This window comes from Sturnus vulgaris, chromosome 8, assembly GCF_052056855.1.
Source record: "Sturnus vulgaris isolate bStuVul1 chromosome 8, bStuVul1.hap1, whole genome shotgun sequence".
NCBI lineage: Eukaryota > Metazoa > Chordata > Aves > Passeriformes > Sturnidae > Sturnus > Sturnus vulgaris.
The window spans coordinates 35867171-35888225 of record NC_142250.1 but is presented as its reverse complement, the minus strand read 5'-3'; the positions used below and the strand labels follow the sequence as shown (position 1 = coordinate 35888225).

Sequence of the window (21055 nt, the reverse complement as noted above, 5' to 3'; positions counted from 1 at the left end):
GAAACAGATACAGATCCCATCTACAGTTTTAGAATAAAATCAGGTTTAGATGGGATTTTGGGCAGGAATTGTTCCCTGGCAGGGTGGGCAGGGCTGGCACAGGGTGCCCAGATTTGCTGGTGCTGCCCCTGGATCCCTGGCAGTGCCCAAGGCCAGGCTGGAGCAGCTGGGACAGTGGGAGGTGTCCCTGCCCAGGGGCTGGAATGAAATGAGCTTTAAAATCCCTCCCAACCCAAACCATTTTCTGATTTTATAAACTGACATTCCTACCCAGGCTTTTTTTTTTTTTTTTTTTTGGTACATCCAATGAAGGGATAACAGGCACTGGGCATGAGGCTGACGATGTTTCACACTGACAGCTTCACTGTTCTCCTCCTCTGGAGTCCCAAAAAAAACCCCAACTCATTGTTTGCAGGCATTTCAGGTGAGGTGAAAACAAACACGTTCCCAGGATTTCAGCACAAAGAGCAGCACAAATGAAAATGCACAAAGATGACAATTCCAGTGAAGACAGAAACTCAGATGAAGGCACCAGTGTAGGATTTCCCCTCTCACTTCTTAATTCTCTGCTCAGTCAGCTTCAGGCAGAAGAGCTGGAGCTATTTATTTATCAATTTTCCCTTCACTGCACAGAAATAAAGGATAAAAGGATAGAAACCTCCAGCTCCACCTTACAACTGACCACAACAGGGTTCTGTGCAGGGGCAGGAACCAATTATTGCCTTTATTCCTCCTTTACAGCCAAGTTCAGGAGCACAGAAACACCCAAAGCCTCCCATGCCTCCCTTTTCCTGTGCATTCCTGGCTCAGAGCAGCCATAATCCCATCAGGGAATTCTCTTTGTTTCATTAGCTAGAAAAAAAAAAAATAGCCAATTCGAAATTTTTGCAAACCTTCATTTCTACTCTGTGGATTTCAAGTTAAAGAAACTTCCAGCTTCCATTCTTGCACTCCATGTCAATGAAATGACTGCAGAAAAGGAGGTTGGGAGAGTTTTCCTGTGAGAGGGGGTGGAGTGGGCAGGTCCAGCTCCCCATTCCCACCTGAAATTTGGATATTTGCCTCAAGCCACGTTTGCAGGAGATGCCTGAGCAAAAACCAGCTCAGCTTTGTGCCAGTTTAGGAGAATTCGTGCTGCAGGCAAGGAAATCTGAAACAGCCAAGCAGGGGAAGCAGGAGAAAAGGGGATTATGGAGACAGGATAAGGATAAACCAGAAATTCATGGATAAAACCAGTCTGGGATGTCCTGTAGGAATTTCTGCTCCTTCATAAAGCCCTGACACCCCTGGGAAAAGGCTGGGATTGAATCCTTTGCCAAGGGTTTGCATGGAAAATGCTGCAGGGAGTGACCTGAGTTCTCTCTAGGGTGAAACAGCTTTTAGGAACAGAAATTAAAACTGTTCAAGGTCCCAGAAATCCCTGAGCTCTTGTAGTGCACTGGACCTGTCACAACAGTTAGTCTTACCCAATTAACACAGGAGAGACTTAAAATGTATATAAATAATGCCCTTATGGGATAAATCAATATTTAAAGATAAATCCTTCACTTTGCCTTAATTGACTGTGTGGGTTTTCGGAATTTGATTCAATTTTCAACATTGTAACACCAAAAAAAAAAAAAAATATATTTACAGCTGTTTCAAATCTTTATTCTCCAACAGCATCTTAAAGGAATGATTGAGTTACACAAGTGCATCCTGCAGTTGTTGGGTAGAGCACAGGTGAGGAGGTAGAAATTCATGGAATTAAATTCTTCCCCCTCAAAATGAATTGTAGAGTATTGATATAATGGAGCACAAAAGCCAGAAACAGTGGAGAAGGAAACAAAAAAAAAAAAAAAAACAACCCTGCTGTGCTTTAAAGGGTTTTTAGCATCCAAAATATCAATGCTGTTAATAAAAAAATTCTAAGAAGAGCCTTTTGGGAATACAGTCATTTTGCATATTAAATTTGATTTTTTTTTTGTTAGGATTAAAAATATATTTTATAATATTTTCTCTTTATATTGAGAAGAATAAATATTTCTTAGTACGTAAAAAAAAAGAAAAATTAGGTTGCTTTCTCATTTTTTTTAAATAAATAGGAAACTGATCAAATATTAAAGAATATCAAAGAGAAATTAGCAAAACCTGAAGCTGCTTTGAAAATCAGGAGGAAAAGAAAGACATCCCCATTTGGATATTCCATTTCCCTCAAAATTCTATTTATTTCTGCAACATCATCAGCAACTTGGAACTCCAGACCCAGGAATCACTGACATCTTCTCTCACTGCACCAGAGCAGCCACAGCCTTAAAACTGTCAGTAAAAAAATCTTCTTTGTAGCCACGTTCAGGCAGAATTTAAAACAGAAGCCAAAAATGTGATTAAATTATAAAAAAACCCCAACCACTTTATCATTTTATCCAGAGGTTTCAATAATCATGAGGTCACAGAACACTTCCAGAATCATTTGCTACAAACACAACACTAATTTCTGTCTGATGTTGATGCACAATGGACATTTTTAAAGACAGAAAAGAAGTTTTATCGGGGGCATTGCCAGGATAAAATCAATTTAAATACTGAAGTATTTAAATAAAAATTCTGTATATCACAGTAAATATGCAGTTTTTACAGTGCAGTAAAATCTTGCTGTTAAAGAAGGAATTGCATTGAAATGCAGAAACTGCAGCAATTCTGAAAAACCCCAAACCCAGGTGGACTGAAAGTTTCCCAGTCTGTTTTATTCTGTAATTAATTATCTTTTCCTGGACCTGCCCTTTTTGCTCCTGTTTAATTTCCAATCCCACGTGAATGTTAATTCTTGAGCAGAAATCTGCAGGAGAAAATGGGGCTTCTCTTGTTGAATATTTTGTGTAATATTTCTCAAGCTTTCAGCACAAATGATTTCTGGGAAGGAGCATCTTGTGGAATTCCTGCTGGACTTCCCTTCAGGCAGGAATTTCCAACAGCTTTCACAAGGAAATTTCAGCTTCTGGAAGGAAACTTTTAGGAGCTGAAATCCCAATTTCTGACTTGGAAGGAAAACAAATCAACTGGAGTTGTGTGGAAGAAAAAAAAAAAAAATCACCCAAAGCTGTCTCAACCATTAATCTGGCTACTTTTTGCTCCTTTAAAATGTTGATTTATGCTGCTGTATTTTTACTTTGCATTAATTTAAGGTGGACTCTCACTATCCAGCAGAAAATAAATTATTAGTATATATAAAATATAATTCAGTACAAGAGGTGGAACAGCTTAAAATATGGGGATCAAAGCTAACCAGGCAGCACAGAGCTCACATGGCAAAAATTCACTTTTAAAGGTTAGGTATTTAAATATTAATTATTCAGATTAACAAATGTGGCAATAAAAAGTGAGCATAAGGCATCAATCCCTAGGACAGGAACAGTGTCAGAAAATCAAGTGGTTCAATGCTGAGAATAGTAATTTTCATCACCTTTTTATTTCCTACCCACATTAATTAATTTACATTTTCTCACCTTATCGCTGGACTGTAAGATACTTATTGGAAAAAAATGGATCTCAAAGGCTCCTGAATGCTGGCAGTGCTTTGGATCCCAGGCTGGGCTGATTTTTGGGCTGAAATAGGAAATTTAGCAGGGATGGCTGGGAAGTGCATTAAGCTCATTTCAAGTGATTAGTGCTTATCTGGATCCAGTTTTTTTCCCAGGATGTGAAGCACTAATGCTGTGTCATCCAATTAATGGGAGCCACAAGGAGACACGGTGGAATTCTCTAATTCCTGCTTCACCCCCCCTGCTCAAAGCCCAGGGTTCAGCTGCTCTGAGTGCTGCAGGATTGGAGATGAAAAGGGAAATTCAGGTGTCACCTGAGGGGGCTCAGCTGGAGGGGAAGGAAAAAAAGGATTTCCCTGGAGGCAGAAAGAGGAAAAAGCTGCAGCCTTGGAGGTGTCAAGACACAAGTGGAGGATGTGGAGCTGCTGGAACGAGTCCAGAGCAGGCACCAGGATGGTCAGAGGGATGGATGTGAGGAAAGGTTGGGACAATTGGGACTGGGAAAGGAGCAGCTTTGGGGTGACCTCGTTGTCCCTTTCAGAGCCTCGAGGAGCTACAGCACAGCTGGAGAGAGAATACAAGAGTGTGAAGTGTCAGGGCAAGGGAATGGCTCCCAGTGCCAGAGGAAAGGGCTGGATGGGATTTTGGGCAGGAATTGCTCCCTGGCAGGGTGGGGATGGAATTCCCAGATTTGCTGTGGCTGCCCCTGGATCCCTGGCAGTGCCCAAGGCCAGGCTGGACATTGGGGTTGGAGCTCCTGGGACAGTGAGAGGTGTCCTTGAGGGGCTGGAATGGGATGAGCTTTAAGGTCTCTTCCAACCCAAACCATTCTGTGATTCCATGATTCTCTGCTAAATCCCCCAGTAACTCCATCCTGAACCCAGATTTCTCTGATTCAGCAATTCTCCAGGAACCAACAGATCATGAGCAGCTAAAACCCTCAAATGATTCATGACAACAACGTGTGACTGTGCTAGAAAATAAGAAAATCCATCCATATCTCAGAGCTTGTTGCTCCATACCCTCCCACAGTCCGTATGTTTAGTCCCAATGCTTCTCACTCCTCAAATTCTGCTTTCAATCCCTCACAGAGCAACTAAATTAGAAAAACTTCACTGCTGCCTGCATGCAAAAGTGAACTCACTGACATATATTGTCAAAACCAGAAAATTCATCACACCAATGCCCCAGGTTCCACTAAAGGGGCTTCAGGAGAGGGACTGGGGACAAGGAATGGAGAGACAGGACACAGGGAATGGCTTCCACTGCCAGAGGACAGGGATGGATGGGATATTGGGAAAAAAAATCCTTCCCTGTGAGGGTGGTGTCAAAATAAAATCATCCGAGGGCTGTTAATTGATTCTATTTAGCCCAATTTTCCTGGGAAGAACAGCACTGATACACAGCATTGAAACTGCCCTAAAATGAGAACTTTGGGTTGCAAACCTTGTCAGTTTATAGTGATTCTGGGGAAAAAACACTGAAATGTTTATCACAAATAGAATTTTACTACTTGTAGTGGTTGATAAAAACAGGCTCTCTGTTTGGAGGAAGAATTTAGGATGGGCATTAAACTCAATGCTCCAAATTTTTAACAATATGTAGGGGAAGTAAAGTTTTAGGATGTCCTGACCAGGTGTATCAGGCCAAAGTTTGTGTTATTAAATAATATTTAATTTCTTGTTTCTGTAGGGCTTGTTCAGAATTGTCAGTCTATTAAAAAATATGATTATATTATTAAAGAAAAACTGCTTCTGAAGCAAATAATTCCCATTTCTGTGTGGAATGCCAGGAGAACAGGAGAGTCCTGGATAATTAAGTTAATGGAGTTATTATGGGCAGGCTTAAGGGACAAAATCCAAGTTTGAAAGTGAAAAGAGGCACAATGGCAGAGAGGATATTTCAGGAAAAGGTCATTTGGAGAGAGGACACCTAGAGATGCTGAGGGGACAGAAATAGCACTGAGCAAAAGAGGATTGGCAGAGCTGTGACAGGTGACAGAATCGAGCTCAGGAATGCAGCTCAATAACAAAATTATCAACGAGTCCTCCAAATATGGAATATTTGCTGAATTTAATCCCTGCAAGTGGCCAAGGCAAGGTTGGACAGGGCTTGGAGCAACCTGGGATAGTGGAAGGTTGGAATTGGATGATCCTGGAGGTCCTTTCCAACCCAAACCTTTCTGGGAATCACTCACTGATGATCATTAGTAGTATTTCATATGACTGATGGAAAATTAAAGAGTAAAATATAGAAATATAAGTGAAAAATTAAAAAAAAACACCTCAGGTTTTTGTCTTATTTCTGCAGCACAAACAGGGATAAATTAAAACCTAAGTTTCCAATCAAATGATTTGCCCCATGCAGCAATTCTATTAAAACACCTCCAATGCTGGATAAATTGATGCTGACAGACACCAATCAATTACTCTGCAAAACTTACAGTTCTAAATGCTGAAATCACACAAATGTTTTTCCTTCAGCCTCTTTACATCCTTCAGAAGCAAAATATTTCCTTTGCACGTGAAGAGCTGAAAGCTGACCTGTGCTGCAGCAGCAAAAGGCAATAATACGGGGCTTGTCAGATGGACCAGAACTAGGATGCTTTTTTTTTTTTCTTTCTAAGTCTATCTTTAATCGAAATTGATTCTATAAAAAATTAGTCTCTTCAGCAAGGGGGTTTTATAACTGTTTCTTTTTTTTACAGAAATTTCCAGCAGTTCTTAAGAGCCTCCCTACAAGAATAATGTTTGAAAGGAGTAAAAATGAACTCTGGCAATGCCAGAGCTGAAAGGCTTTTTTTTTTTTTTTTTTTTTAAGAAAAAAAAAATTTCACTGAGAAAAAAACCAGATACAATACATGCTAAATGCTGCACTTTAAATGAGATTTAGTGAGCTCTTAGAGAAGCACCTCCCTCATTCCAAGAGTTTTTCTGTCCCACTGACACAACTCCCGTGCTGGGACATTTCCAGTGAGCTGATATCCACATCTCACCACTAAATTCATGCTGAATTTTTCTAAACAATTTTTTTTTTCCAGCTACACTGCACACAGAACACGTGATCAGTGAATACAACGTTGTTTTTCCATTAACAAGGAGGGACATTAATCAGCAGGCTTGGAATGTGCTTCAGCCTCCTGAAAATTCACCATTCTATACTTCCAGAATTAAGTTGAAATTTTTGAAATTATCTTTGATTTGGAATGGCTTTTGATTCATTAAAAGCACAGATATGGGTAAAATACTCTCTCTGAATTCTTACCTAATGTATTTCTCTTCTCTGCTACTGAAAAGTTTATCCAAATCACTGAAATGCTGAACCTTCTGCTAAAAATGCATTTACACTTAAACCAAACACCAAATTAGGCACAGCCAGATGTAAAAACATCTTACACCTTTCCAAGAGTCCTTGTAGTCAGAATCAGCAGCTCTTAAAAAAATAAAGCAGGAAATTCTCCTTATCCTTCTCAGAGGAAAATGAACCCCACCTAAATCAGCAGCTGGTTTTAGATGACATTCTGGGCTCTGTTTCCAAAGCCTGTGTGAAGTGAAGCCCACCCAAATTTCCCCTTGGAAATCTTGGAGGTCTTTTCCAACCTTAATGATTCTGATGGAGAATTCCCTCTGAAATGGCTGCAGGTGTTCTGTGCCATATCCCTGCTCTCCTTAAGTCAGGCAAGGCTTCAACTAAAATTTAAAATAATCTCTTTTTGGATGAGACCTGGGGAATCAGATTTCACTTCTCTAGTGGCTCACTCCAAACAAGCAATGGCAGAAATAGCTCAGAAAACATATTTAATCCTAATTAAAAGTGAACTCAAGCCCATAATTTCATATTTAGGTAATGATGAAAGCAGCCACTGAAAAGCCCAAGACAATGGAGGGGGACAGGGAAGAAATAAATTAATCCAAGTGTCTAAATTCCTAAAATTTCACCCTTTTAAATCCATCCTTTGATATCCAGAGGCTCCACTGCAACAGGGTTGGACCAGATGTCCTTCAAAGGTTCCTTCCAACCCCAAATATTCTACACAAGACAGGAACAGCCTCAGTGCAGAACATGGTCAACCAAACCCACCAAGTTCCAAGGTATTTCTGAGGGGCCAAAATTCACTTCCCACCCTCACACAGGATTTTTGCTCCATTTTATGCTGTGGTTCCTTTGGTTTATAAGGTGGCCTCAAAATGCTCTGCAGCACAAAGCTTAAAATAAGGATTGGAATTTCACCTCAATCGTGGTTCTTAATTGCTGGAAGGATTTTGTAGCCGACAGTGTTTGGAATTCAGAACAGGGATTTTACAGCTTCAGCCTATTTTCTGAAGGCAAGGATGCACTATAAAGGAGAATTGCTTTTTAATTTATCTATTTATGTATATGAGTCTACACATGCAACACAAATGTGATCTTTTCCACGGTAAAAGTGGCAAGGAACAGCTCAGGTAAATAATTTCTCCTTGGTTTTGGCCAACCCCTCAGTTTTTATTCAAGAACAAGGATGCACATGCCTGGCTGCTACCCTGACCTCTCAGAAGGAAGAACAGAGCCTGGAAGCCCTCAAAAATCATTTTTCCACCAAAAAAAAAAAAAAAAAAAATTGTACGTGTAGTGTTCAGTCACTTCCCAGCACCTGTGCCATAATCCTCAAAACCCTCTTCAACAGCAGGGAAAAGCTGAACACTCTCATTCCTATTTTTCTTCTCTAATATATCCCTTTTTGAACTTCCCCTTTCCATTTTTGTGCAAGAACTATTTATTATTTGACTTCCATAAATGAAGCACTCAGACATCGGGTTAATTGTTTTTATCATCATAATTAACGAGCGCTTTTTTCTTCCCGTTTCTAGCGTGGAATTGGATTTTAAACAGCAAGAAGATAAACTACAGCCAGTTTTGAGAAAACTTCATCCTATTGAGGAAACTCAGGTTGCACCTTTGCCTTATTCTCAGGAGAGCTACTCCTCTACTCCCAAGCAAAAATCCAAAACTGAATCAAAAAAGCACGGAAGATGGAAACTCTGGTTCCTTTAACCCAAGTCCATGACGTGTGGAGTTCAAGGCCTTCTTTGACAAATCTTTGGAGCTCTGTCCATCATCTCTGACGGGATTTGGTGGAAGGAGGAGTGTCCTGGCCAAGGGCAGCGTGCAGCTCTCACCGTGGCTACCCAAAGGCCATTGTAGCGATGGACTCGTGCCCAGGAGCCCGGGCTTGGGGAAAACCAACCCCCCCTGCCCACTTCCACCTGCAGTTTGCCAATGTGGGATGTAAAACCTCCACGGGAATTGGGACAAAGATGGGAAGTGAAACTGTTGCCACCCCCCACCCCTCGGCAGATGCGAAAGCTCCGACCTGTTCAACCGGGAACGCTCCCGGCCCGCTGGGGGGGCTGGCTTGTTGTCTCTGGACAACAAGGAGGGGGAAGAACAACGAGCAAGCCTTATGTTGGCAGTGGTGTTGAGTTTTACAGCTCCATGTTGATCGGGGAGTGCAGTTTTCAGCACAGAATTCCTGGACAAAGCACAATTTTTCTCCGAGACGTGACTGTGGTGTGTTCTCTGCCTTCATGCGATGTAGAATCCAACCAAGCTCTCACATTTCAACGTCATCTCTGGTTTAGCTGTGTCCTCACCACCAGAAGAACCACGCTGCTGCTCAGCCCCAGCTGGGGGGAGTGGCCAGAAACCTCCCAAAAAATCCAGCCCAGCCTTCAAGCACCTCCAGCTCACAGGGTCCAGGCCATGGGACAACCCCTCAGCGTCACCTTGGAAAGGTCTCGACAAAACTCGACCCCAAAACAGACCCATCCCAATCTGCATTGTTGGTATTTTTTGGTAACAGTCTTTGGAAAACCTCTCCAGTACTGCAGAAGGCAGTGGGAGATGTCGAGGCTGCAGCACTGCTTGGAAGGAGCTGAAATTGGAAATGCTATTTATTTATTTATTTATTTATTTAAGCTTCTCAGATGGGTTTCCCAGCTTATTATAATTTATATCTCAAGCTATTAATTGTACTCAGTAATTGAAACACTTAGGGGGAGAGATGGGAATCCGATTTTTCCTAATTTGGTTTGGGTTTTTTTGAAATGGCACTGAAAATTTTGCTCTGACTTATAAACTGCAACTTTTCCTTTAAGTATTTGCTACTGTCATTAAACTTGCATCTAAAATGACCACTGGTGGAAAAATTCCTCATGCTGCAAGTGGCCAGAGAGTGAGAATCTTGTCTTTTGTTTTGGATTTCAGGTAATTTGAGTATCATGTGACAAAATGGGTTTGAAATTACATCTCCTCTAGCAGCAGGAAGGTACAAATTCTTCAGCCTGTAGGTTCAAGGACTGTGATCATTAATTTGCACATACTAAAAATTTGGGAAAGTGTTTTTCTTTTACACTATTTCTCCTCTCTTAGGTCAGCATCCAATTTATTCCTGAGAGGAATAAATCCTGAAAAAAACCTAATTTTTTTTTGCCCCGAAGAGCAAGGAAAGCAAGTTAAAATAGGAATAAAAATGCAGATGCCTATGGCCAGCTCAATATTTGTAGTAAATCTTCACAAGGGCTACGAGCTCTTGCACAGAAGCAAATCCTGAAATCCTGTGGTGGGAGTTGAAGGATTAGGAAGGTGATCCTGTACACCAGGAAGGAAGTCCCATTGTTTCTTGTGGAAAAACCCCCATGTTTCATGTGGTTTATATTGTTTTCAACTAAAATACACAACTGTTTACAAGACAGCCCACATGATATGGCTCAGAATATTTCCAAACAAAAAAAAAAAAACTTTTTTTTTTCTTCTAAGCAGAAAGGAATCTCAAAAATGGACAGAACAAGGAAAATAGAGCAGTATTCATGATTAAAAGAACATTAATAACTAATGCACTCCTCCATGCTAACAGGCTTAGTGTTTGGGGTTTTTTTAAAGAAATTAAACCAAGCATCTCTCTGTGGCAATCAATTCCCAAATCCTCAGTGCCAGCCCTCAGTAGCTTTGTGTGTGCAGGGACCCTGCCACAAACCCGACCTGTTTGTGGTTCCTGACTGATCCAGAGCTCCTGGATCAGGGGAAAAGAGGGAGGAAACTCCAGCTGGAGAAACAAAGAGCTCAAAGGGAAAGTTCTCACGGCGTGTTCTGTACATGTCCAAGGCTATTTTCTTAAGAAGTTGCAAATTTTTAATTTTTTACATTTTTTTAAACCTGGGGAAAGCTGACATTACCATAGAGTCTTGCTTCCAACTGACATCTGGTGTTCTCTGGTCCCCTCCGATGTACTTTGTAATAAAATGTTTTTGCAAGTGTGTAAAATGTATCATAATTGTATTGCCTTTAGAATCACTCAGGCTCAGGTTAGATAGACACCAAGAGAAAAAAAAAAAAAATCCTAATTCTTTAGAGCTTTTAGTTCAATGTGACAGAGCTATTTTCACCCTCATGTAGAAGATCTTGGAGGTTCTAACAAGGAAAATGCATTTTTATTTTCAATGTGGCTTTGCTGGATTCACTGGCAGTCCCTGCACTTCATACACTGATTTTCTAGCTGCACTTCTCCCATCTCCTGCTTCAAAATACTTTTTAGCCAATAAATACTGCAGTGATTTTATATCCCTTGCTCTTTGCTGAGTCCTTATAATTTCCACACAGCAACACTTGCATTCTTTGGTTTAGAACTAGGAGGAAAACATTATTCCTGTGAGTAGCACTTGGCTTCTTAAAGATTAAAAGCAAAAATAACTGTAAAAATACTTTTAAAAAAACAGGATAAACTGAAAAAAATTATTAAAATTGGAAAATCCTACCATGGGTACCAAGTGTTTGCTTTTTCTTGCCTGAAATGCAAAACCATTGTCCATGCCTTGAATTCCACTCGATAATTTAAAGGTTAAATCACTTTTTCCAGTCAAATAAGGTATTTTTTCATGAACTTCCCAACCAAGTCAGCTGTTAGATTACACCAGGACCTGTGTATTACCACATATTATATATTGCTGCTGGAATTGAACCAGATTGCCATTAAAAACCCAACTGCACCCACACCATTTTATCTGGGAGAACAAAAAGAGACTGCATGAAGTTTTTTAATATTCCATAAAAGCCATCTGTGATTCATTAAAATAACTGGAGTGCTACAAATGTGTCCATTTGTTTAGGTGAGTGCAGCTCGTTCCTATAAACAGTGGTAGGGAATGCAACGGGGATGGTTTGACAGCACAAAAAATGCTCAGTATTAGTGATGGAATAAAATCGTGGCCACCATCCAAACACCACTTCAGTTTCAGTGAAATTAGCCTGCAAGATGTAATTTCAAATGATTTTGAAAGAGAAGAAAATATGTGACTCAATACAGCAAAGTATTTTTACACGGAAAAAGTCTGGTGAAGAAAACGAGGTGGTTTTTTTTTTTTTTTTTTTCTCCAACATTTTGGAATCCATTAAAACTGACCTGGATAGATTTTAAGGCTCAGGAAAATAATTTACATCCAAATTCAACCCCTGAATATCTAACTGCAGCCCCAGAAGTGTCCTGTGACCATCAATAACTCGGATTTCAGGCTTTTCTTTTACAGCCTTCTGGAGAGGCCTCCAGCCTGGAAATGCTGAGAGATGGACAGTTCACCACAGAGATTGATTGATTGATTAATTGATTAACTGATTGATTATCCAGAGCTCCCCCATCAGTGCCACTCTGCTCTACATGGCCCTCTCCTTATGTCAGCTGTCACCTGCACCCCACAGAGATTCCCCTTCTCCATCTCCTTCCAGAAACCTCAGACAGATTCCACAAACCCCAGCTCCTGCTCCTGACGGCTCCTGCATCATTTCTGTTCTGGTTTCACCTCACCCTCACCCTCATCCCAAAGCACAGAGGGGAAAGCAGAAAATGGAGAAGGTTCCATCATCAGCAACACCACAAAGTCCTGTCCAGTGCTCCCTACTCACACCCCCCAATATCCAAAATATTCCATTTTCCCTGATGGGACTTTGTTCCCCACACTCCTCCAGATGTTTTCCAGAGCCACTCTCCTTAAGGACACACTCCTGGAAGTTAAAACCACATGGAATGGTTTGGCCTGGAAGGGACCTAAAGACCATCTTGTTCCAACCCCAATCTTCCCCTAGGCCAGGAGATTTCCTTTCACAAATTCAAGAGTTTTCTTTCCTTGCCTTTGGAAATGAGGCCCCTCCCAAGCTGCTGCCATGGATCATCCTGGAGCTGCCACCCAGGCTGCTCTGCCCTGGTTCACTGCAGGAGGCTGATGTGGAACCCAACATTGTCCAAAAGCCACCAGGAAAGGAAAGAGATGGTTTAAAACCACCCTTCCAAAGCCTCAAGGAAGTTTGTTCAATTTACTTTTTTCTTCAGTAGGAAAGGTTTTGTGTTTTTTTTTTTTCCAGGTGACTTCTCATTGTGCCAGGAGCAGCAGCAGCTCGAGGCAAGAGCAAAATTAACCTGAACCAGGCAGTTTGGAGCAGCAGGACACAGCTCAACACCCTCAGGCTGCATCCTGGACTAATAATAGAATCATTATACAAAATAAATATCAGTAATAATAATAGAATCTTCTACTCAGCAAACAGATCAAGTAAAAACCACCAGTAAGACTTGGAGGGAAAAACAGTCCAAACCAACAAGGATTAAAAATTCTTTTGCTATCAAAATTATTGTCAAATCAGATTCTAAACTTATTATTTATACTTCATTTTACTTAACACCTGGTTCTTCTCAATACTAGTCTCTTATTTCTCTTTTGAAGGAATCGGACAAAACTTGCTTTTGATTTTATCAACATTTAAGGAGGAAAAAAGTGAAAACCAAATGTGCAACGCCAAAGGGGAGAATCCTTCCAGTTCAACACTGAAGAAAAGGCTCATCCTGTAATTAAAACTTTTCACTTGAGCACTTAAATCCTTGATATTCCTCCACTGCTCATAAACTGCATTATGCAACATCAGGTTTTGGATGGAGGTGGAGTCACTGAGTATTTCTCCAAGGAGAAAACATGCCAGCTTTAGGACACCAACACAGATATATTTATAGAATAAAAAACTGGTTAAGTCCTGTATTTTACTTCTTTTAAAGAAATTATCATTACTTGAACTCTGTCAGATATTTCAAATTCCTTCCTTCCAGTCACCCTGTATGGTTAATTCTCTACTACAGGTAAAACTAAAAAAAGAAAAGTCACTGCATTATTTCAACCCAAATCTGATCCAAGAGAAGTCAGGGTATATCTCTTTATTATTCATTTTACTCCTCCTCCTTTGCTGACACCACAAAAATGAGTTGTGGCTGGTTATTTAACAGGGGAATCTCTTCAGCAAAGGCTGCAATGTAAGGTAGGAGTAAGTACTCATTAAAAATACCCTGAAATCTCAGTGTTCATTAGCTGATTATAGAGCTGTGTGTGGAGGGATTCCAGGCTGTGCTCATGAGCACAATGCAGATCTTTAATATCACTGTTCTCAGTTCAAACACACACACACACAAGTTTTCAAATCTACTCTTAACTGCAAAAGGCATAATTAACATTTTTAAATATCACCTGAATCACGCTCATCAAAACAATAATTAACTCACACTGAGCCTGAAACTGAGGAAGTTACAGTAACACACAAGACTTTGGACTTCCTTGCACTGTTACTGCATCCCTGGAATATTCTGTAGGAATGATCTGCTTGGAATCATTTCTCCACAGAGGTTGTGGATTCCCATCCCTGGAAGTGTCCAAAGCCAGGCTGGACAGGGCTTGGAGCCATGTGGGACAGTGGGAGGTGTCCCTGCCATGGCAGGGCTGGAACAGAACGAGCTTTAAGGTCCTTCCAACCCAAACCATCCTGGCATTGTCACTTCTTGCTCCAACAATGGATCCACTGCAGATCCATTATCCCTTCCTTACAACAAAAGCCAAAGTGATACAAGTGGAAGATCAAAACTGAAAGCCAGTGGATGATGCAGCAAAGACAAAATGAAATTGCAGCAGATTTGCCAACGTGAGCACTCCCAAATGCCAAGGAAATGGGCAGCAGGAGGTAAGGAAGATGGGCTGAGGACACAGAGCCCTGTGAAATTCAAATATCACTGTGTGCAATTACAGGGAGGATTTAAATTGGGAAGGAATGAGGAAATGAAAAGACCAAATTGCTGATGGACTCATCTACCAATGAGCCCCGTGGTAAGAAATCAGTGCAGTGAGCCAAAGTGACCCAGACTGAGGCAGAACTGAGGGACCAGGGCTCAGACACAGCACAAGCCTGGCCCAATTCCACCAGTTTCCTGGAGACACCAGCTGCCACATGCAGACCGCTAAGAAAGAACACAAGGCAAAGACAAACACAGAGAGAGACTCCCAAAACCACATTCAGATCTGTCCCCATCTCACATAGCAACAGGCCTATTATTTTCATTATTTAGTCCAATATTCATTAGTTAACAGTGTAAAAACTCAGGTATAAGGCTCTAAAATCACAGTGTTAAGTCAATAGGGTCACTCACATCAGTCTTTCCTCTAAACATAATTTTGGCCTCTGTTCTTCAGCCATTTGAACACTTACCTTGGTTATCTCAGTTTAAGTCAAAAAGACAAGTAAATGCTTGTAATGCAATAACAACAGCCAAATCTCATTTCCACACTTCTCAGCTGGCTAATTACCAATACTACATCATTGTGGTGCACACAGATATCAATCCTGGGCTAATCACCTGCTCACAGATATTTTTCAAGCATTTCTCTTTTTTTTTTTTTTTTTTGCTCTTCCCCTGTGTCAACCACAGCAAAATTACCAGGCAGTGCTTTCCAGCTTCCTGAGCACACACACACACACAGAGAGAAAAGGTTTTGATTGCTTTGGGTCACCTGGGATTGCAATCCTATTACAGGCAGGTTCAGGAAGATGTGACAGAGGTGTTTGAGTTTACTCACAATGAGCTCTGAGTCCCGTCCCATGGAAATCACAGTTCTGTTCACTGTCCTCAGCAGGTTCTCCATGATGATCTGGACATGGCGTTGTGTGGGGCCCTGAGGACAAGGAATAAATCAGTGATAACTACAGACAGCAGGCACCAACACAACTGAACCATCTGTGGTGCCTTTCAACCCACCTGTCTGGTGAAAATTAAATAAAACATCACTTGCTGTCGATCAAAAGGAGGGAATGGATCTCTCACTTTATTCTTTTGGTAATACATGTTATTGATAAATTAAAATGTGCTGTTACAATGTCAACAAAAAGCCAAGACCCTGGAAATGCAGCCTATGACATTTAGTTACCCATTAATTTTCTTCCCCCAAGTCATTTTTCCAACATCAAACCCTCACAGGCATTACCAGATGGGGAGGGGGCTGACCTGCAACAGCTCAACTAAAGGGAAGAGAAAAGCAAAGCAAAACTCTAATTAAGAAACTTCCAATTTCAGTCAGTATTAGGAGCAATCTACCACTACTTTTGAAAGAGTTAAAATGAAATATTTATTCCAAACAGCTTTTAAGGACCAGTCCAAAAACCTCACAAAGAATGATGGGCAAAAAATGAAACCAAAAGCACAACAAGGAGAAAGAAACAGATGAGCTTTGCTCCTATCTTTTACTTTATGGATAGATTTGCATATTTGAAGGACAATCCATCACCAGCACAAACTCCCCCAAGACCTGGTCCTGCTGCCAGGATCAGCCTGGGAGAGGGTGGAGCTGCAGGTGAGTTCCTACCACGGAGAGAAAAGCAGCCAACAAAGAGTGGCAGGAGCAGCCAAGCTGCCAGAACCAAATTCCTGCTGTAAAACAACAGCCTCTCTAAAGCAGCCACACAGAGCTACTTCCAAAAACAAACAAAATCAGAGCAAACCCCCCCAAAAAACCCACAATTAAATGAGATGCCAGAGAGGCTGTGAGTAGCTGACCCCTGAGGTCCTTTCCAGCTGAATTACTGTATGATTCTACACAGCACTGAAGGTTCAGGCAGCAGCAGCAGCCCAAATTTTAGCAGAGCATCAAATCACTGCAGCTCTCTGGCAAAGCACCAGTATTTGTATGTTTGTTGAGGTCAAGAGAAAACAAAAAAAAAGGGACTAGTATGAAAAAAAAAAAAAAAAAAAAAGATATTACACATGCTGCATGTCTGGGAACCACGTCAGCAACAATACAACTCTAATGCACATTTCCCAAAATGCCCATGGGAGAAAAGAAAAATCACCAAAACATTTTCCACCTGGAAGAGGCCAGGCACAGTAAATGATGAAGGTTTAACTCCTAAGGATATTTATTTATTCACTACCTAACCAGAAAAGCTGTACTGGATGTGCCTCAGAAACAACAAGTGCTGTGCTGGCTGTGATGTGAGATGTCACACACCACATCCTCAGCACTGGAAAACAGAGTTAGAAAAGGCTGGTTAGGATGTTCTAAAAAAGAAAAATTTAAAAAATCTAAAGCTTCAGGAGTTACCTGCTTAATTCACATTGCTAAAACAATTTCTGTGAAGTGTTACTCATCACAGAGCCACCCTGCACTCACCACGTCTTTCTTGTAGAGCACTTCCAGGATGTTACTCAGCAACTGGCAGCAAGCCTCCAAATCTTCTTGTCTCTCCAAGTGATACTTGAGCTGGTCTGTCATTGTTGGCAGCAAGATTTCCCTGCAGTCTGCACACAAAACATGAGGTTACAAACACAGCTTTCAGGGCCTGCAGGCTGATGTGCTTCAGTGCTTACATAAGACACACACACAAAAAAAAAAAAAAAAAATCAGGAAAAACAAATTAACTTCTAGCTTTTCAACCGAAACCTCACTTCAAAAATTTCTGCCTCTGAACTGCTCCAACCTTTGACCATTTGCTTCTATTAAAAAACAAAATAATCCCTCTTCCTTGCTTAAGTACTCAGACTGCTCTTACATGGAGGGAATCACCAAGTCAAAATTAATTACTAATTATTCACATAAGTGCCAGCCCAGTGAACAGCTCAGTTGTGCAGATTTGCTCTGTGATCACAGCCTTGTGCCTCTGCATTTGAGAAACTTCAGGGTATGCTGCTCCCTGAATTTTGGACTAACATGGAAAGGAAACAGCAGACAAAGCAAAACCCCAAAAGGCAGGGGGGCCGTGTAAAGTGAATTGTCCCCAAATGCAGGGGAGGGGGAGAAGCCCAAAGCCCAGCTGCTGAGCACTCCAGGAAAGCACAGAACACACCTTTACAAAGCCTGCAAGGTGAAACAGTCTTGAATAACTTAAAAGGCCCCTAATTAGAGGGCTGAGGATTTCTCCAGCCCTGCCAAGCCCCATGGCAGGGACGGGGCACAGATCACTTTAATGTCTGAGTCACCTCTGATCAATGGGGAGGCAGGCAAGGCTGATTTCAGAGCAAGGGAACATGAATGCATTTGTCACAGTGCTCGCTCTGGAGTCACACGAGCAGCACAGAACACCCTGGTCCCCCGGGTGCAGCTCACAGGGCTCCTCCACCTGGGGCTGGAGATGAACACGGGGGGAAACAAAACGGGCTGGGAATTCCACAAAATCATCCCAAGGGTGATGAGGAGCAGCCGAGGGTGCTGGGGGGGCTCAGTCAGGAGAAAAGGAGGCTCAGGGGGATCTTCTGGCTCTGCAAAACCGCCTGACAGGAGAGAACATTGAGGGAAGGACACAGGGAATGGAACATTGAGGGAAGGACACAGGGGCAGGGATGGGTGGGATATTGGGCAGGAATTCCTGGCTGGGAGGGTGGGGAGGAGCTGGGATGGAATTCCCAGAGCAGCTGTGGCTGCCCCTGGATCCCTGGCAATGTCCAGGTTGGACACTGAGGCTTGGAGCAGCCTGGGACAGTGGGACAATGGAAGGGGTGGAATGGGATGGGATTTAGGATCCCTTCCAACCCAAACCATGCCATGACTGTGATGCCTCACCCAGCCCAGGGCTGTGGTGACATCCCCTACACGGAGATTTCTCAGTGCATCTTTTATCAATTATTTTGACAAACACTGATCAACTCTGCATTGATCACCTGAGAGCACAGGGGAGGAAAGGGGACCCCTCATCACATCACCCTGCCTGCCACAAACACCTCCAAGGGGACCCTCCATGGCCCAGGACATCCCTTCCTGCTCCCAAGCCAGCTCAGGATCTCTGCACAACGATCACAGAGAAGGGCAATTCCACACCTGCTCTAGAGCAAAGTCAAATTCAAGAATCAAAATTCATCTGTACTAAAAGGCTGCTCAGCAGGAATTATCAATTAGCAGCAGCCAAGGAAAGCCTTCAATGAACAGACACAGGAGCTCTGCTGAAGGTGAATACACACCATAAATTTCTGTCAATAAAAACATTTTGCTTCTTGGGATACTGATAAATGCATTTATTTTATGGTTCATTTCGTTCATGTGGCCAAAAAAAAAAAAAAATTAACCTGTGCTCAGTAACTTTGTTTCCACTTCACAGCTTGTGAGTTGAGCCATAACTGAACAGTAAGAACTCTTATAAATGCTGAGTGTTATCTACTAATATTCAATAGACTCAAATTCCTCATGGAAAAATCCCTGGATTTTCTCTTTCAAACTCCACAGCTCACTTGGCAATCAGCTGGAAGTCATTTGGAAAAGAAAGCAACAGCAAATCCAAACAACTCCATAGGACAAAACAAATCAGACAAATCACTGTTTACACAAACCAAAACCTTGACGTTTGCAAGGATAGCACACTTGATTTAACTCCCAACCATGACCACTGAAAATGTCCATTAAATTATTATTAAACTGCTCCACACTCAGGGAAAAATTGTATTTATGCCTTTCTGTTGAATTTTTAAGTAGTGGACTGAAAATTATATATTAGATTATATATACATAATGTTATTATATGGTGGTAGGGATAAATGTTTTTTATATATGCATTTACTTCTAGATGGAAACATTTATTTATATAATTACTACATATTCATATTGATGTTTATAAATATGAATAAAATTTTAAAACTAAATTTCACACCTCTTTTTAAGATACACAAACCCCATCACCAGACTCCATTCTGATCCAAGGTCCCAAACTCTCCAGATTTCCCTCTGAATCATCCATCACTCAACAACATCACTAAAGCAAAATGCTTCAGCAAACTGCTTCACACACCCACCCCTCTCACCCCCAAATCCTTCAAGCTTCACAAATTCATGTGTTTTGAATTTTAATTCCTCTGGAGACACAAATAAATCTTCCTTGACCTCTCAAAGCACAGAATTAGAGCCTTTTTTGCTCCACCACAAACAGGCTGATGAAATTTTCTGTGCATTTGCCAGCCCTCCCTAAGTCCACAATCCTGTAGTGCATATTGCTTTTAGAAAAGAAAATCTCATTTGTGTGACAGGATCCAGGATTAGTTGAGAGCTTAGATGAAAGTATTCCCTATCAGTTTAAAATTCCTGAATCACTGAGAGGCAGGAAGGGCAGGCAACAACATTTTAGCAACAAACTCCAACCCACAGAGCAAGGGACAGGAAAATCTAAATTTTAAAAAGGCTGTGGATAGGGGCTTGATATATTTTCAAGAGAATTTGAATGTTTATGAAATGCTCCCAGTACAACTGAGGCTTCAGACACAAATTTCAGAAAATGATCATGATGTAGAATTATGGTGAGAAGATCAGGGGGATGGAGCCCCTTTCCTAGGAGGAAAAGCTGGGAGAGCTGGAATTGTTCAACCTGGAGAGAAGAAGGCTCCAGGGAGAGCTCAGAGCTCCTTGCAGAGCCTAAAGGGGCTCCAGGAGAGCTGGAGAGGGACTGGGGACAAGGCATGGAGGGACAGGACACAGGGAATGGCTTCCAGGGTTGGCTGGGATTTTGGGCAGGAATTGTTCCCTGGCAGGGTGGGGAGGGGCTGGGATGGAATTCCCAGATTTGCTGTGGCTGCCCCTGGATCCCTGGCAGTGCCCAAGGCCAGGCTGGACATTGCTGGGACAGTGGGAGGTGTCCCTGCCATGGCAGGGGTGGACCTGGGGGGGATTTAAGGTCCCTCCCAACCCAAACCAGTCTGGGGTTCTGTGGCACCAAGGCGAGAGAAGCTTTTAAGAGCAGATTTTGTTTATTGAATAAAAACCCCTGAACATCCATGGGAACCCCAGAGTGGTGCCTGGAATGCCCATCCCAGCCTGACCAAAGGCTCCTGGATTTAAGACATTCCTGACAGGCAGTGACAGGAAAACCCAGCTTGGAGCCTCCTGTAAGATCCCAGCCATTAAAGCTGCAAACCTGGCCTGGCCCTGATTAATCACCCTCCCATTAAAACTGAGCCACTTCAATGTCTCAGCAGCTCAATAATGTTGGATTACACCAATCCCTGCACTCTGAAGGGCTGAGTTTGGGAGTCTGGTTTAAAAAACAAACCAGCCACACACAGTTCCTACCCCTGCCTCTGAAAATGGAATTGCTTCAACAAGGGAGGGCAAAGATTAATTTGGTAAATGCACCACGTGCCCCTCCAGCCTTTCTCAGGTGTGTTATACACTCAATTTCTTGTTTTAGATCCATTTCTTCTCCTCAGGAGAGTAAAGGATGATCCCTGGTAT

General features: G+C 41.9%; 2 protein-coding genes across 3 annotated transcripts in view; one reads left to right on the top strand and one right to left on the bottom strand.

The window, feature by feature from the left end:
• The window catches only part of INSYN2A (inhibitory synaptic factor 2A), a 40198-nt gene extending 28879 nt beyond the window's left edge, over positions 1-11319 (top strand). The window contains exon 4 of the mRNA XM_014879604.2: positions 8369-11319. Coding sequence (XP_014735090.2) covers positions 8369-8552 — 184 coding nt within the window. The 3' untranslated portion in view covers positions 8553-11319. The remainder of the gene's footprint in view (positions 1-8368) is intronic.
• The window catches only part of DOCK1 (dedicator of cytokinesis 1), a 255021-nt gene that overhangs the window by 164026 nt on the left and 69940 nt on the right, over positions 1-21055 (bottom strand). For both annotated transcript variants that reach the window (XM_088169442.1, XM_088169443.1), the window contains exons 26-27: positions 17021-17148; positions 15434-15529 (exon numbers count right to left, since the gene is read on the bottom strand). In XM_088169442.1, coding sequence (XP_088025568.1) covers positions 15434-15529; positions 17021-17148 — 224 coding nt within the window. The remainder of the gene's footprint in view (positions 1-15433; positions 15530-17020; positions 17149-21055) is intronic.